Source organism: Salminus brasiliensis, chromosome 14 (assembly GCF_030463535.1).
Source record: "Salminus brasiliensis chromosome 14, fSalBra1.hap2, whole genome shotgun sequence".
NCBI lineage: Eukaryota > Metazoa > Chordata > Actinopteri > Characiformes > Bryconidae > Salminus > Salminus brasiliensis.
The window spans coordinates 32634344-32651627 of NC_132891.1; the positions used below are offsets into that span (position 1 = coordinate 32634344).

Below are 17284 nucleotides of genomic sequence, written 5' to 3' on the forward strand. Positions count from 1 at the left end.
AATAAATAACAAACAAACACGGTCAGGACTATATAGAACCCCTTTTAGCTTGTAGAGTGTTGCAGCAAATATGACTAAAACACACTGAACCATACCTGTAATAGTACGCTCTAGGCTGTTACAAGCCCCAGCAGATGGCGCTAGTGATTTCAGGAGTATAGACAGATCTCAGAGTGCAAAACATGCTGTAAAAGCTGTGCCGTCCTTTACACTGTTGGCCACAGGGTAGCACAAAATGCTGTTTTTTTTAGAGTGTTTAAAGTGACACGTGTTCAACTATCATATAACACCCTTTTGGCAAACCAGACTCAGAACAGGACAGGATGCAGAGCAGCGTCAGACGGTCAGCTGTGTGTTTATTCACCTGTCTGAAGCAGCTGGCAGGAGCAGGTGTAGACGACGTCTCCTTCAGATATTCCTCCCATGAGAAAGACTCGGGTACTAGAGAGTCAAGATACACACACACACACACACACACACATATATACACACACTATTACATACGTCATTGGTACTTCAACTACACACAAGAGGGCACCTAAACCATTAAACACACCAATTCCTCACAATGCAGCTCTTTAACTCAGTTATCGACCTAAATTAAATTACAGGTTATGTAGGAGTTAAAGTGTGGGAGTGCAGTGTACATGGGCTCTGAGTGCTTAAAGGGTTAAACCCCTCATTTCCTTCCCCTCATGCTTTGCTAAATGACCTGTGTGGAGTCCAGTAAGTAAATGAAATGGTGCATCAGAGCAGCTCGATGGCAGAACGTGGGGTGCGTTACCTTTAACTGGAGCCGGCCCTGCGCTGACCGGAGTACTCCTGCCCGGCTTCTCCTTCTTACTGTCTTTCTGATCTGAAGGGAGAAACAAGTGAATCTGTAGCTTTAAAAAATGCTGGAATAATGAATCCAATGTGCAAAATCTGCTACTCTGTAAAGACCTCCTGAGCATGCTGGGAAGAAAGATGAACATATCAGATCAAAATGCATATAAATTAATTAAACTCTTACCCTGAGTTCACACTAGCAGTCGGCCGAGCGACAAGTGACTAGACAATTTGTAGCCGTGACAAATGATAAGAAGATTGTCACAACTGATGAGGCGGAGAAGCAACATTGTATATTTTTGGCCCCAAAGAATTCGAAAATGCTACGACTGGTTTCAACAAATCCTGAAATGCCTTGACTGGTCCCAACAAATTCTGAAATTCTACAATTTGTCATAACAAATTCTGGAAATTCTATGATCGACCCCAACAAATCCTGAAATGCTATGATTAATCCTAACAAATCCTGAAATGCTATGATTAATCCTAACAAATCCTGAAATGCTATGATTAATCCTAACAAATTCTGAAATTCTACGATTGGTCCCAACAAATTCTAATATTCTATGATTAATCCCAACAAATTCTCAAATTCTACGATTGGACCAAACAAATTTTGAATTTCTATGACTAGATCCCAAAAAATTCTGAATTTCTACAATTAATCCCAACAAATTCTGAATTTCTACAATTAATCCCAACAAATTCTGAAATTCTACAATTAATCCCAACAAATTCTCAAATTCTACGATTGGACCCAACAAATTTCTATGACTAGGTCCCAAAATAAATTCTGAATATCTATGATTGGTCCCAACAAATTAAAAATTTCTACAATTAATCCCGACAAATTCTGAAATTCTAAAACTGGTCCCAAAAAATTCTGAATTTCTACAACTAATCCCAACAAATTCTGAATTTCTATGACTAGATCCCAAAAAATTCTGAATTTCTACAATGAATCCCAACAAATTCTGAATTTCTACAATTTATCCCAACAAATTCTGAAATTCTATGATTAATCATACTTTTTGAATCAGTAGAATCATACTTTTTGCTCCAACCCAATCACCCACACACCTGCTCTTACCGTTTTGTGGAGGAGAAATCAACACCAGAGCGCCCTTACCCCAAAAAGTGTCTCGGTTACGTAGCTCTGGTGAAGCGAACGCATCTGGTGTTTGTTAGGCTACTAGGTAAGACCTACCCAAGACCCTCACAAGCACCCATCAGCTTCATCAGTGCTTAATAACCGAGTTTGGGTGGATGTTAAACATTTAGCCCCCTTAACCACAGACGCAGGTCCTTTCTTTTTGTATATGGTGCCTTGTAGCACCATAGCTCTAAACAGCGTCAAATAGCCCGGTGGAATGGTGGGTTAGCATAGCTAGCTGCACTATGATCAGTGTCCACAGCAGTCACCTGTAACAGACACTGTAAACAGCAAAGGCAAAAACCCACAAAGTCTATCCATAGTGTGGTACTGCATGTGCCGCATTTCTACCTCTAGGGCTTAATGTGAGACAATGGGTTCAGTTCAGTTACTGTGGAGAAATGTAAACAACCAGCATCTGTAGCTGTAGTGAAGATCGGATTTCTGTGTGTGTTCATCAGGTGTGCTACTCGAGGTGTCATCACCTTTGTGGACTCACCTTTCAGCGCAGTCCTGCCCATGCTGTTCATCGGCTGCTGCAGCTCTGGAACACTGATTCAGTACTGAATAACACTCACTGAGGCTCCAAACCTGCCGGAGAGACACGGATTCCATCAACCAGCAGAACATGCAGACCATCAGAGGTTCCTGTGCCTCAGTGGAGCTTAGAATGCCACTGGGCTCCTTTATTGAAGACAAGCAGGTTTTAGTTCAAGTGTGACCACTGTTTAAAATGGGGTTCTTCAAGGGTTCTTCAGGAAAAGCAATGGTTTTGTGACAACTCAAAGAACCATGAGCGCCTGAATGGTTCTTCTCCATGGTGGCAAACCTCTTGGAGAGGTTTGCAGCAAGTGTTTTTCAAAGGTTCTTGGTTTTAAACAGAACCTTGACAACTCCAACAACATCTGGATGCTTACACGGTTCTTTGCCTGGGCGCAAAGTTGTTCAGATTGTTGGGTTAATATCTTTGGTAGACGGTTCTACATAGAACATTTTACAAATGGTTCTAGAAAGCACCAAAAGGGGTTCCGCTTGCTCAGAGAATGTACTCAGGAATGGGCCCATTACAAGGTTTCTTCAAGGGTTCAAAGGTAATGGTTCTATATAGAGCCATGACAGCTCAAAGAACCATTTGGATACTTTACATTCTGTATGGTTCTACAACCAAAAAAAGTCAAATGGGGTTCTTCAAAGCACTGAAAAGGTTCTGCATAGCATGGGCTCATTAAACTCCTAAAAATAGTTCTTCAGGGGTTCCTAACGAGGGCATATTTAATTAATGCCCCATATTTTTATTAAGATCACACTGTTAAAAGGGTTCTTTATAGAACCATGACAGCATGACCCTGGTACACAACTTCTTCACAATGGTGGAAAGCTTTTTTTGTATGGTTTTGCATAGAACCCCCTTTAAACACTGTTCTGTGTACTGTTCTATGTAAGGGTTCCATATACAAGTCAAATGAACCATTTTAGCTCCTAATATCCTCAAAATGGGTTCTTTAACGGTTCTTTACTAGATGTAATGGTATTTGAGAACCATTTGGGTACTGAAATGGTTTATTTGCCCGGTTAAAGGGTTCTTCTTCTCATACCTTCTGTACGGTTCTCCATAGAAGCTTTTAAAAATGCTTCTAAATAACAGCAAAAAGGGTTCCACTAAGCATGAGCCCATAATTATTCTTCAAGGGTTCTTCATTCTTTCAAGGCTTCTACTAAGAATGGGCTCCTTAAATGGATCTTCAGGGGTTCCTCAGGGGTTAGATGTTACCTACTCTACGTGACGTTAGTTAGATCTTAGTTACTCTAAACATTTGAGGCTCAATAAGCTGGACGTTCCTGGCTACATATCGCTGTCCATGAACCGTTGTGTTTTTTAGTAATCGGGTTGGATTGCTGTCGAGTCCGAAGTTGGCCATGTTGCTAATGCTTTCCAGACGCTACATACAGTAGGTAATGTTAGCTAGATGTTTATTTCCCTAGCTGATGTTAGATCGATCTTAACGACTCTAGCTGAGGTTGGCTAGATGCTTACCTACTTGAACTGATGTCATCTAGATGCTAACAACTCTAGCTAATGTTATCTAGACGTTATCTGCTCTAGATACCTACTCTACTCTTGTCCTGGGGTTGACTGGGTATCTTATCTGTTTATTAATCTTTACTCAAATATCATATCCAAAACTGCAGAAGCAGCTTCACAGCCACAGCCGGGCCATCTTTTTGTTTATTAGCCAAAAATAAACATCAGTAAACATTGTGATTTCACTTCTGAGCTGCAACTAGACTGCTCAGTGATGCCTGTCATGCAGATGTTTCATCTGCCCTCCAGATGCAAGTTAAAATCCACTATCACACTTCACCACAGCCATGATTCAACTTCCTCTATATAATCAGATATCACAGCCGTAGATTCATTGCCTAGTGTGACTTTCATAGGCTACTAAAAACGACTGCGCTTTTACACAACATGTTACAGCAGACAGAAAAACAGAAAACCCCCCAAACTTGATCCCAATATCTGATACTGATTCCAGATTTTCAAGTATCTGCTGCCAATGAGTACTGATACTGATGCCAAATCTGACTTAAATACTCGATAGATGGCTATAAATCCTCATAAATCTGATTTTCACACATTTTCTTCCTTGATTTGGACTGCCAATTGACTAGACAACTGACTCATCAGACACGTCATAACGTTGTTTTTTGGAGAGGCCGTCATAATTTTACAAATTGAATGGTATACGGTATTATTGCAGGTTCTTGTGAATACACAGCTCTCCATCATGCCATGCAGGACACAATGTAATGCAACCTGTCATAAGAACCTTACCTTGTGCAGTTACTCTTTCATTCTCTCCAAAACTCCCTCATCTTCTCCCAAGCTCCCTCATCTTCTCCCAAAATCCCTCATCTTCTCCCAAGCTCCCTCATCTTCTCCCAAACTCCCTCATCTTCTCCCAAGCTCCCTCATCTTCTCCCAAACTCTCTCATCTTCTCTCAAAGTCCCTCATCTTCTCCCAAATTCTCTCACCTTCTTCTCAAACTCCCTCATCTTCTCTCAAGCTCCCTCATCTTCTCTCAAACTTCCTCATCTTCTCTCAAGCACCATCGTCTTCTCCCAAGCTCCCTCATCTTCTCTCAAGCACCTTCGTCTTCTCCCAAACTCCCTTATCTTCTCCCAAACTCCCTCATCTTCTCCCAAACTCCCTCATCTTCTCTCAAACTCCCTCATCTTCTCCCAAACTCCCTCATCTTCTCTCAAGCTCCCTCATCTTCTCCCAAACTCCCTCATCTTCTCCCAAACTCCCTCATCTTCTCTCAAACTCCCTCATCTTCTCCCAAACTCCCTCATCTTCTCTCAAGCTCCCTCATCTTCTCCCAAACTCCCTCATCTTCTCCCAAACTCCCTCATCTTCTCCCAAACTCCCTCATCTTCTCTCAAAGTCCCTAATCTTCTCTTTCTGCAGTATAGGCTATACAGATTCCTTAGCGCTGCAGGCCTGTATGTGTGAGGGGTGTGTGTATGTGTGAGGGGTGTGTGTATATGTGAGGGGTGTGTGTATGTGTGAGGGGTGTGTGTATGTGTGAGGGGTGTGTGTATATGTAAGGGGTGTGTGTATATGTGAGGGGTGTGTGTGTGTGTAAGTGTTTGAGGGCTGGGCTCAGTCTGGGAAGACATGAAAAGCATTCCAGAAGCTCGCCTCCTCCCCTCCCAAACTTCACACACACACACACACACACACACACACACACACACACACACCTCCATGTGCTGACTCAGCGCACAGTGGATTTTACGCAGCCCCTCTGAGCCTCTCCTAAATGAATTCTCACTGATTCTCACCGACTCCCAGAGAGCTGCTTGGTCTCCTGGTATGAGGACGTACACCACCTGTGTGAAGTCCAGGGAGGCCTTCGCGTCTTTTGAGACTTTTCATTAAGCAATTATAAAACGACGAGCTCTGGTTTATTATAAATCATTGATTTAGCATGAATTTCTTTATTATAAATTAAAATGTATAAGTTAAAATGTAAAAAATAAAATAAAAGTCATTAAAAAAAGAAAATAGATGTTTTATGTTTAATTATTAGTGTATTATGAGAATTTAGATTACATTTAGAATTATAAAAATGTAATAAATCATTTTTTTAAATTACTGATTTATCATGAAAGTATTAATTATTAGACATGAAAACTCATGACCAGTCCCCTACTGCAGGGTCTAGTAGCATCGTTTCTAAAAGTACAATCTTAACATGAAATGTTTGGTGTTTTCTGAGGCTACATTGCAGGGCTAATAATTATTTTTAGCTCAGCCACTAGCATATTCAGGCCATGCCCAAAAATCTCCTCTTGAGACCCCACTGGCTCCTTAATGGCACACGGTGCTTGGGCCCCCGATAATTGCCACTCAATATATAGCTCGCAATATATACAGTATCTAAAGAAAGTGGTGTTTTCAACTATCCATAAAAATGTAAATGTTCTGCATAACCTTCAGATAAAAACTAAACATTAGCTGTTTGTCTGGGTTGCTATCAATGAAATTTTACAAATATTTAATTACTTTTGTGAAAAATGTGAGAAAATGAAAGCAACGTTATTGCTCACAATGTGGCGGGTTTGCATATATTATTTAAAATAATTAATTAATTATTTTTTACTCATTATTTATTGAAACAAGTGGGACTTAAAGAGTGTGATTTACGGAAGGAAATTGTTTCATTTTAGTCAAAACACAAAGAAAAACATCAGAAGTGTAAACTTAAACCTGCTAATCTAATTATGCCACATCCTATGTAAATACTAGGGATGCACCGATCCGACTTTTCCAGTTCCGATACCGATACATAAACTTTGCATTGGATGATACCCGATATTGATCCGATACCATTGTTGAATTAAGGCATCAGAATTGACTTAAACACTTGACTTTTCTAACTTTGTAAAACAAAATATACTAAATTAACACATAGATTAACTTGCTAAAGCACTAAAATAATAAACATTGACACAGTATTTAAATAAAAAAGAGTCAAACTTCTTAAAAAATATAAAAAATAAATAAAATATCCCATAAAAATAAGTAACTTTGTCAAACACACAAACAGTAATCAATCTTATTTTTAAATATTTAGCGTAAACTGTCATTTCAAATCAAATCTAGCAACTGAACCTGAGAATGAATAAGTAACTTGGTCAAACATACAAGCAGTAATCAAACTTTGCAAACATGTAAACATGTAGTGCAGTCTCACAAATATCACCTAATTATTAAATTCCTGATCCAGCTAATTATGTTAATATCAGGACCAGATCCAATCCTAATATCAGATTGGTGCATCCCTAATAATTCCCGGAGTAATTTTACTTTTTAACAGTAGAGTAAAACAATGATACTCTATAGACTTCTTCAGGTTAACTGAATTGACAGTATTGTAAACATACAGTTTCCCTCAAAAATAACATTAAGCTAACTGTACAATTAGTGAGGTAACGAGAGGTAATGGGCTGCACTACAGCTCAAGCTTACTACAGTGTAGCAACAACCTGCAACCTAACAATGCAGTCAACGAGCACAAACACTAAAGCATAATTACAACGTACAAAAATCACACAAACACTACAAGCAAATTACATAAACATGTAACTGACTAAAAGCATGCAGAGTTCTTAACCAGTACCATCAGGAGGAATACAGGAACAATACTGGGCCAAAATAACAGAAACAACAATTTTGCTACTGTTTCAGGTTTCGTCCAGATTTTGCCCCCAGTCAGATTTAAGTACTTTAGTGTTAAGTATCGTCCGATACCTTTCTGGACTGGGTTTCCCAAAAGGTTCTAAGCACAAAGATGATTTTGGTTCACCTCAAGTGAAAAGTGTTTTTATAAAATACTGAAATAAGTTCTGATTTGTTTTGGTGCTACTCTTAAAAATAAATTCTCCATTGATGTAAAGGTTCTTTATCAATGTACAGGTTCTTCACATACATGTATCTCTATTACAAACATGGTTCTTTATGAAACCAAAAGTGGGTTGTCTATGGTTGTCGATCAAATAACCGTTTGAAGCCCTTTTTTAATTTTATAAATGTGCTTCATTAAAACATTTACATAGAACCATATCCAACAATTTAAAGAACTTTTTAACTTTTAGTATAGAACCAATAATGATTCAAATGGATGATAATTATAAAACTTTTGCCAAGTAAATGAATGTGATATCATGGATGGATCTGTTTATATATATATTTTTGGATATATTTGGATATTTGTTTAGTATCCTGCTGACGTTCTGTTGGTAAGCCAGCAGAATCTGCTATGCACGACAGGTTAAAGCTCAAGCCTGATAAATACTGTGATATAATATTTTTACCATATATTATTATATACTATAATATCTGTAACCTATTAACTGTAGCTCACAGTTCTTCAACGCTGGTTTCGAACACGATGCTGCGGCGCAGCTGATGAAGCAAAATGCTTCTCTTATAGTTTTGTTTTCGGCCAGTCGTGAAAAAAACATGGTTGGAGTGTATTGTGATCTTCTGAAGTGCAATAGCCTCAGGTTTACACGGACAACAGACAGCTACCTGGGGAGCTGCAGATATGACAAGATTTCATTTTGTATTTTTGTGGCTCAGGACATCTCAGGTTATATGAGCTAATTTTATCGGCCAGTCAAAGAGAGAAAAAGTTCGCCTTCAAAACCGTGAAGAAAGGCACTGCGTTCAACCGGACAAGCCCCACTGTAATAAGCATGATAATAACACACTCCCACCTGAACAGAACTGAACTTAACAGAGTAGAATTGAAGTGAATTGAGCGGTAATTGAGTTCATTCTGGGTAAAAGCACCGCTGGCAGTGTGCTGGGGGATTTGATGGTGGTGGTGGTGGTGGTGGTGGTGGGGGGGTCCTCTGGAGCAGCAGTCAGGAGGAAAAGCCTCTTTAGCTGAAAAAACAATTACCGCTGACCCCTGACACAACACAGGCTGCCCAGCAGCAAAAGCCACTCTGTCACTTTAATTACTGTTAGCGTGAGCGAAACGGAGAGAGACAAATGTTCTACAGAGCCTGACGCCCTTGCGTGTAGTTTCGTCAAGGATCAAGGTTACTTCCAGTTCCCAGTTCAGCCCCCGTTAGCATCGTGTGAATGAATGAAACCTCACCATTGACCTTTAATAAAGGAAAATAGAAATTAAAATGCATTTCCAGCTATTGTTCATGGTTCCTTAAACTGGTGAATCTCAATGTTAGCTCCATGAGAACCACTGGCTTTAAAAACACAGATTGAATTATTATATTTTTATTAATAATTATATTAAATTATTATTAAACTTTTCTATGTAAATTCTATAATGTTCAATAAATAAAGAGTAGCTGCATTGAAATTATTTAAATTATTGAACCTATAAGTCAATGAAATTTAATCAAACATTCATTTATTACTTTATTTTGTTCTTATTTTACTAAATTAATGACGTATTAATATTTTTTTTCTTTATTTTTTTAGTATTTACCTAATCTCATTATTTTGACCAATTATTATTTTAACTATTAAACCAAGACTTTAGAGTTTATATTAATTTGACCTTTTTTATTTACATTTTTTCTTCATATTATTGAAATAGGCACTTTTGTAATGATCAAAACTTTTTTTTTTAAATAAGGATTTATTTCCTTGTGATTTTTGACATATTGTACTAAAATAATTATTTCTGGTATATATAATTATTTCATATGATATGACCTTTTTTATTGAAATTATTATTTATTCCCTCATGGTTTTAACCTAGATTACTGAAATATGCGCTTATTTCCTAATGATCTTATTCCTATTTTGTCAAAATAATTACGTATTTTGATTTTGGAATATTGATTTTGTCAAAACAATGACCAGCAATGATCTGGGAAAAAATTGCTCCCCCTCTTTCATTCAAAATCAGGTACTCGTGTCTAGATTGCTGCAAGTCAACAAAATATTTCGGCAAAAAGTTTCCCTTTGCAACCTGGACGGACAAAACAAGAAACCCAAACTGCTACTCTAGAGTCCCAGTCAATGGTGAACAAAGAGAAATCACACTGTACGGAGCGCAGCCGTCAGCTGTCTGGGAACTCTTCAAACGGAAAGTTCCACCAACTGTCTGGAGACTGAACTCAAGGTTAAGTGGAGTCTAGAATCTGTTCAGACTGACTGTGGGCTCAAGCCCACACGGGAGTCCCGAAACACACTCCACATCCTTCCATCGCTCTCACAGAGAGGGGTAATTATGTTGTGTGGGAGATGGGGAGAGACCACCAGGGTGGAAAAGACCGGTAAAGAGCACTGCCTGCCATACAGCTGCTGGTAAAGAGAGGTTTTGGTGAATGTTATTCAGTGGACGGATGAGTGGAAGCCAAGCTTAATATTCTGGAATTAGAGAAGGAAATCTTTCATATGTATCCTAAAACATATAAAAAAATTCTTCACAGAGAGGATATTAATTTACATTTTTAATTGCTTGACACAAATTTAATCACTGTATTTAATTTTACTATCTGAAATTAATGAACTCAATTATCATCAACGGTTGCCTAAATGGATATGGTAGTCAACTGTGAGTTAAAATGTCCTGGTTTACTTTCTTCATATTCATCTATTTTCATTTTCTTTAATCTGAATATTTTTGGTTTGTGGTAACATTTAAATTATGCATTTCAGAGATGGTCTATATATTTATTTTGCAATTTGCATTCATTCAACCTGATTAAAATAGATCAACTGACTGAACATGATGATAATTACCTGCTTACTAAAAACACAGCATATGTGATCTTTTCCATGTCATGCTAGTGGTTTTATGCTATTCAAGAATGAAGTATATTACATTTTGTTATAGAATATAAAATTTAGTGTACTATATTGATATATTGCACAACTCTAGGCCCTAAATGAAAGTTACACTGTATGTTTAGCTGTTGATACCAGCTATTAATATAAGCAGACTGAATATACAGCTTTATTTTACCTCCAGAAGACAATCTAATAATAGATCATTTACAAAATAACCAATGGACAGATGAGAAATCCAAATAAAGCAATCAAATTATGAGAAATCAGCCAATTAAAACAGTGAACTACATTTGAGATTTAACAGTGGTAAACCGGACAAATGCTCTTTGGGGGTATTTCCAGTGTGAAATACTAATTGTCATGCAGTGATCCCGGCTAGTATCTTTAATTGTGTGGGCTGTGTTCATTACACATGGCTGTAAAACAAATTTCACTTTTAGGGACAATAAAGGAGCGATAAATTTACTTATCTTAACACAAATTAACTTAAATCAAATTATTGTTGCTTCTTGCAAGTGCCTTGTATCTCAAAAATATCAACTTTACAAGAAAAGGAAAAAAAACTTTACGTTCAATGTAAGTTAATGTAATTTTTTTATATATTTAAGTTATCTTGTATAAAAGCATTTCTATTGGTTCAGTCATCATAAAAATCTGATGCAATGTAAAGAATAAAAGAAAAAGATGAAAGGTTTTGTGTAAAAGCAACGATATATTCTAAATACAATAAATGTAACTCTTTAATCTAAATTAATTCATTTAATCTAAATGAATAAATACATATTGTTATATAGACCCAAAAATGTGTATTCAGCTTTAAAAATGTGCTACATAATGACTGTTTTATACATTATATATATATATATTTTTTATGAATGAGTGTCAGCCCATTGTTGTGTGGTGAGGTTCACATTCACTGCACTCTGAACTGTGGGCTCTCTGTAGCCATCTGGCCAAAACCCAAACCCACTGTCCATACAATAGATAAAAGGCCAGCCTCTTAGAAATGAAGAAGGAGGGTGGAGAGTGAGACGGAAAGAAAAGGAGAAATCCCTCTAAGCCCTGATCTGACCTGACACTCTATAAAACAGGTCTGAAACATAAACAGATTAATAAAACAGTTATTCATGTGTCAGTGTAGCTCCAAACTAGATCTATTACAGAACTGTTTAGAGTGTTCATGTAAATGTTTCATCATTAATAAAAGCTGATTAGCCTTTACTTCAGAAATATAAAAAACTACTATTGTTGAAAGTGAATGAAAAGTAAATATAAATATATAGTGAATATAAATGTACATTACTTCAAAACAGTTGGTAACCCATTCTTCATACTGTTTTTTTTTTTATTAAAATGTATTTATTTCTTAAATTAACAAGACATACAAAGCTACAAATTGATTTGATTTATTCCTATTAATTGTTGAGTGAAATCCTGTTTCTAAATTCTGAAGTTCAAATGTTAATATATAACATTAATATAAGAAATATTTGCTAGAAATGTATTTGCTAGCAGCTAATATTTCTGCTAGCTACTTGATCTTAATAAAACAACTACCTAAGAGCCCTTTTTTAGAAGTGCACTATTAATGCCTCAGGGTTTCAACCTTAAGTCTACAAATTTAAATGCAGTACTTACATTTTTACAATTTTTAATTCATACTTGCTGAAATATTGGTTCCACTAACTATTAGAATTTCTTTTTGAATATTAATGCTATTAGAACTTTATTTTGGATGTTAATGTCAGAAAATGTTTTTCTGGATATTAGTCTTATTAGAACTCCATTCTGGATATTAGTCTTATTGGAACTTCATTCTGGATATTAGTCTTATTGGAACTTCATTCTGGATATTAGTCTTATTGGAACTTCATTCTGGATATTAGTCTTATTAGAACTTCATTCTGGATATTAGTCTTATTATAACTCCATTCTGGATATTAGTCTTATTAGAACTTTGTACTGGATATTAAATGTTATGAGTATTTCTTATTATGTAATAAGGCAGCAAACCAAATAGCCCGCCTTCATACCAATGCAACACAAATGCTTAACTAAAATTCTTCACAAATAACTTTTTTTAAGATAGTAGTCCCTGCTTAGAAAAACATTTTTACAATGACTCATGCAGTAAACGGTATAAAGATTTCCTATTCAGAGTTTCAGATTCTTTACCACCTACGTTCTAGGTTCATGGGAAATCCACACTGCAGATCTCCAACATATCTGGTAAGACGAAGCCAGTTAGGTTGAGAACAGGGGAATACCCAATCAGAAACGCAGTTCACAAGGGACCCATGGTTTCCCAAGCCAGGCCCTGCTCCCTGCTCACTGGGACATGAATACTGAATGGATTTACTTAATATTACATAACAGTCTCATAATATCTTATATAACAGCTTGAAAACATGTCTCAAATTTATTCAAAACTCTACTAGGAAGGTTGCAAGTCCATCGCTGGATACCACACACACCCATTCACTCCTAAACGGGAATTTGACATTGGCCAATCCACCTACTAGTATGTTTTCGAGAGGTGGAAGGAAACTGGAGCGGGAACCCTCCTTGCAGACAGTGACTGGAGTGAGGATTGAACACAACCCCAGGCCACTGAAGCTGTGCTGCCCTACAAAATTAACCTCTATCACATTCTATAACTGCATTTGTCCTATAATACGAGAGCTTCAGATTTTGTGCTGTATTCTGGACTGTTAGCGAAGGTTCACTCTCCACAAGGCCTGCCCCACTGAACCCCAGTGTTGAAATTCACTACCTGAACTGAGTGAAAAGCTTAGATTACTAGTGGGGTTTCCTAGTGTTTTTTTTTTGTTTGTTTCTTTCTCTTATTTTTCTCATTATTTAATCCGGGTAAATGTAATAAAGTCAAGGGTTTGGGTTATTACATGGTGTGGTCTTGCTAAAAGTGAGACACCATGTTAAATTGTTCTTTTAACCATGATGGTGTTTTGTGTTCAGGCTTACCTGTTAAACTTGTATCGCCAATATATACGCCAATATATACGCCAACAATTAGTTGTGAGCTGCTTCTGCTTAGACTGGTACAATTACACAAAAACAATAAGCTATAATAAGTCTGTTACTTATGGAAAAGCCTATTAATGAGTGTTCCCTGAAACAAGACTATTCTACTAGTGTCAGGTGTGTAAAATGTAAAGTGAAAGTGTGTGTGTATATAATTATATAAATATATATATATATATATACACATACATACATACCCATATATAATATAAGTATAGATAAATATAGATACAGAAGTGCTAAAGAATTCTACCGCTTTTAACGTCCACTTCTACAAGATTCTCTACTAGATATTAAACACTTTGATTCCCTGATTTCCGGAAAAATAAAACATCCTGATTCACAAGCTGAAAACAAAATTTTCCAAATAGTGTAAAGAAAACTTTTTCAATTGCAAAATGAAAACTTATAAACAAATAGCTGAACAAACACTTTCCTAATCGCATAATCTTTTAAATCTGAATCTCACAGCGGAAATCTTTCCAATTGTAAAACAAAAACTTTAATTAAAAAATTAAAAAACTAAACTTTTCAATTCGAGAAACAAAAACATTCAAATTGCCGACAGTTTTTTTTTTTTTTCCAACTGCAGGATACAAAAAACTTTCCTAATCATGAAATTAAAACATTACAAATCACATCGCAAAACTTTCCAAATTGCAAAAACCTATTCTAATAAAACAGGCAGTTGATCAGTGTTCCAATATAAAGGTATTGTGACGTATTTGATTACTATAACTATCAAATCTCTGCATATTATACTTAGAAATATAACTTAGTAAAAGTAAAAGTGTTAAATTTCAATAATACTAAGTTTGAACCTTCTAAAATAACACATGAGAACAGTAACAATGTACAATCAGTACAAGTATTTTCTACCCCTGTGTAAAGCTGAATGTTTATAGCAAAATATAGAAGTTATTTCAGCTGTTGAGTAAACAACTGGATGTCCACTGCTGATATCTAGGACCTAAGGCAATCATCTGTCGCATCTACTGAAAATGGGTCACAAACATCACATCATTAACAAATACCTGTATAACACACCCTAAACCCTACACCCTAAGTTCTAGCTAATTCCAAAATGTATTCATATCGGGGAACAGATTACCTTCAGTTTTCTCTGATAATCATTTATGTCTTTATGACACTCTTCATTCATTAATGCTACGTCAGAAAAAGGGTCAGTGGTTCATGACTTGGTCAGGGGTAGACATGAAAGAGGAAATAAACAGCTGATGTTAATCTACGGCACAGGTTTCAACACAGCAGTTAAGCTACATGCTGACCTGAATGCAAGCCCTTGTGTGTCGACGTGTCTTTGGGCTGAACAGAGGTTCTGGCCAAGGCATAATGTACACAAGAAACACGTATCACAACAAATACATGACGGACTAAAAACAATGACCACAAAAGAATGATTGACATGCCTCTCAGCCAATCACAGCCATATTTAAGAAGGCTTCCTTCCTCAAGCAAAGAAAATATGACTTTTAGTGAGAAATATCGGACGAAGAGGTATGAAGTGATGTAATTGAGGGAAATTATTATTATTAATGATTATTATTAATGATTATTATTGTTTTTATTTCATTCATGAAGCTGAGAAAGCTTTGGAGGACCACACTAACAGCTTAATGTCAAACCTGTTCACAGGCAGAATTATCACCTTGGGTTTATTCATTGGTCCCACAGGGTTCTATTTTAGGCCCTATGAAACTGACGTTAAATTTGACAGTAATGTAGTTAAGAAGTGTGGGATTAAATACAAGGTACATACAAGGTCTAAGGGGTTCCACTGTCAAATTGTAGATGAGCCCCTCAGACCTTGTAGACACTCCCTAACTACTATCACTGACCAATTTAACATTCGTTTATAATAAATAGGGCCTAAAATTGAACCCTGTGGGACTCCGCAAGACATGCTAAACCAAACTGTTACCAATTCACAATTGTTTTTACATTAGGATTAAAACTGATTCAGAAACATAGAGTGTAAAGTGTGTTAACCCCTTAGACCCTGTATTTAAGCCCACACAATGCAACGTTTCTGCACAATGCAACTATGCATGGGGAAAAACGATGACTGCATTCAGCTGTTGCGTAATCTACTAAGAAGTCTAGAGCTGGGAGGTGGGAGGAGATCAGACAGTGACATAACTGGCTGGTTGCAAACTTTGGTGTTCATACAACGGGACATTAGAGTGCATTAGATATCATAATTAACACAACCTATGACTTCCCCAATAGGGCTGGCGATATGGAAGAAATACTAAATCATGATATTTAAAGACTTTTAGAGATTTTTCGAGACACACAATATTTATATTTATATGTGATATAAATATTACATATATATAGTTTAAATATATATATATTGTTTAAACTAAAACTATATATATTTATAAATACATTTATCAGACTAATTTAGCACAGATCAGTAGCGACAGATTCCTAAACAACGACTATTTAGATACTTTCAGGACTGAATACCGTGATTTTTATTCAACATCTGCTGCTCTTCTTCTAATTAAACTAATCGAATGACTCTGTTAGTAATAAAACCTGCAGCTGATCAGTGTTCTGTAAGTACTAACAACTCACGATATCACGATACGATAAAATATTGTCATATTGCCCAGCTCTACTCCACAACACAATGCTCGATGCACTGCACACCAGCAGTCAATCAGCATATGCCTTCAGTCCAGGCTGCATGTTCAATGAATGTGCTCAGTGCGTCTCTCTTCCAGCTCTATTTTAGTGCTTCTCCTCAAGTATCCTGGATACATCATTCACGTAGCCTTTGAGGGGGAGATAAAGCAGTTTACGGGGCGTCTGGGAGAGGCCATCACCTCAAACCTTCTCATCTCACTATCAAACACACCAATTTCCACCTTTACTTCCAGAGGAAACAGCTCGTGAAGGTGGTGAATACAGACGATTTGTCAGTCAGGAGGTCTAATATCAATCTGCCAACCTTATATTTATACTATATTATGATTATTATATTATTATTATAGTATTTGTCACTGTACAGTGTGCACTGTACAGCGAAATGTGTCCTCTGCATTTAACCCATCTGTGGTAGTGAACACACACACACTAGTGAACTAGGGGCAGTGAGTAAGTGAGTGTGTACACACACACCCAGAGCGGTGGGCAGCCAACTCCAGCTCCCGGGGAGCAGAGAGGGTAAAGGGCCTTGCTCAAGGGCCCAACAGTGGCAGCTTGCCAAGCCCGGGAATCGAACCCACAACCCTGTTATCGATGGCCCGGCGCTCTAACCGCTGTAAGACACCACTGCCACCACTGTAATGAAGATTACATTACACCTGAGCCTTGGCTCCTCCAGCTCTGAGGGAGTTTCTCCTTGCCACTGCGGCTTGCTTCGGCTCGCTCGCGGGAGCGGGGGGGG

At 37.1% G+C, this 17284-nt stretch overlaps 1 protein-coding gene across 2 annotated transcripts in view; it reads right to left on the bottom strand.

The window, feature by feature from the left end:
• Positions 1-17284, bottom strand: part of LOC140576838 (sex comb on midleg-like protein 2) — a 41688-nt gene that overhangs the window by 22842 nt on the left and 1562 nt on the right. For both annotated transcript variants that reach the window (XM_072696482.1, XM_072696481.1), the window contains exons 2-4: positions 2481-2572; positions 785-856; positions 365-441 (exon numbers count right to left, since the gene is read on the bottom strand). In XM_072696482.1, the coding sequence (XP_072552583.1) occupies positions 365-441; positions 785-856; positions 2481-2511 (180 nt within the window). In that variant the 5' untranslated portion in view covers positions 2512-2572. The remainder of the gene's footprint in view (positions 1-364; positions 442-784; positions 857-2480; positions 2573-17284) is intronic.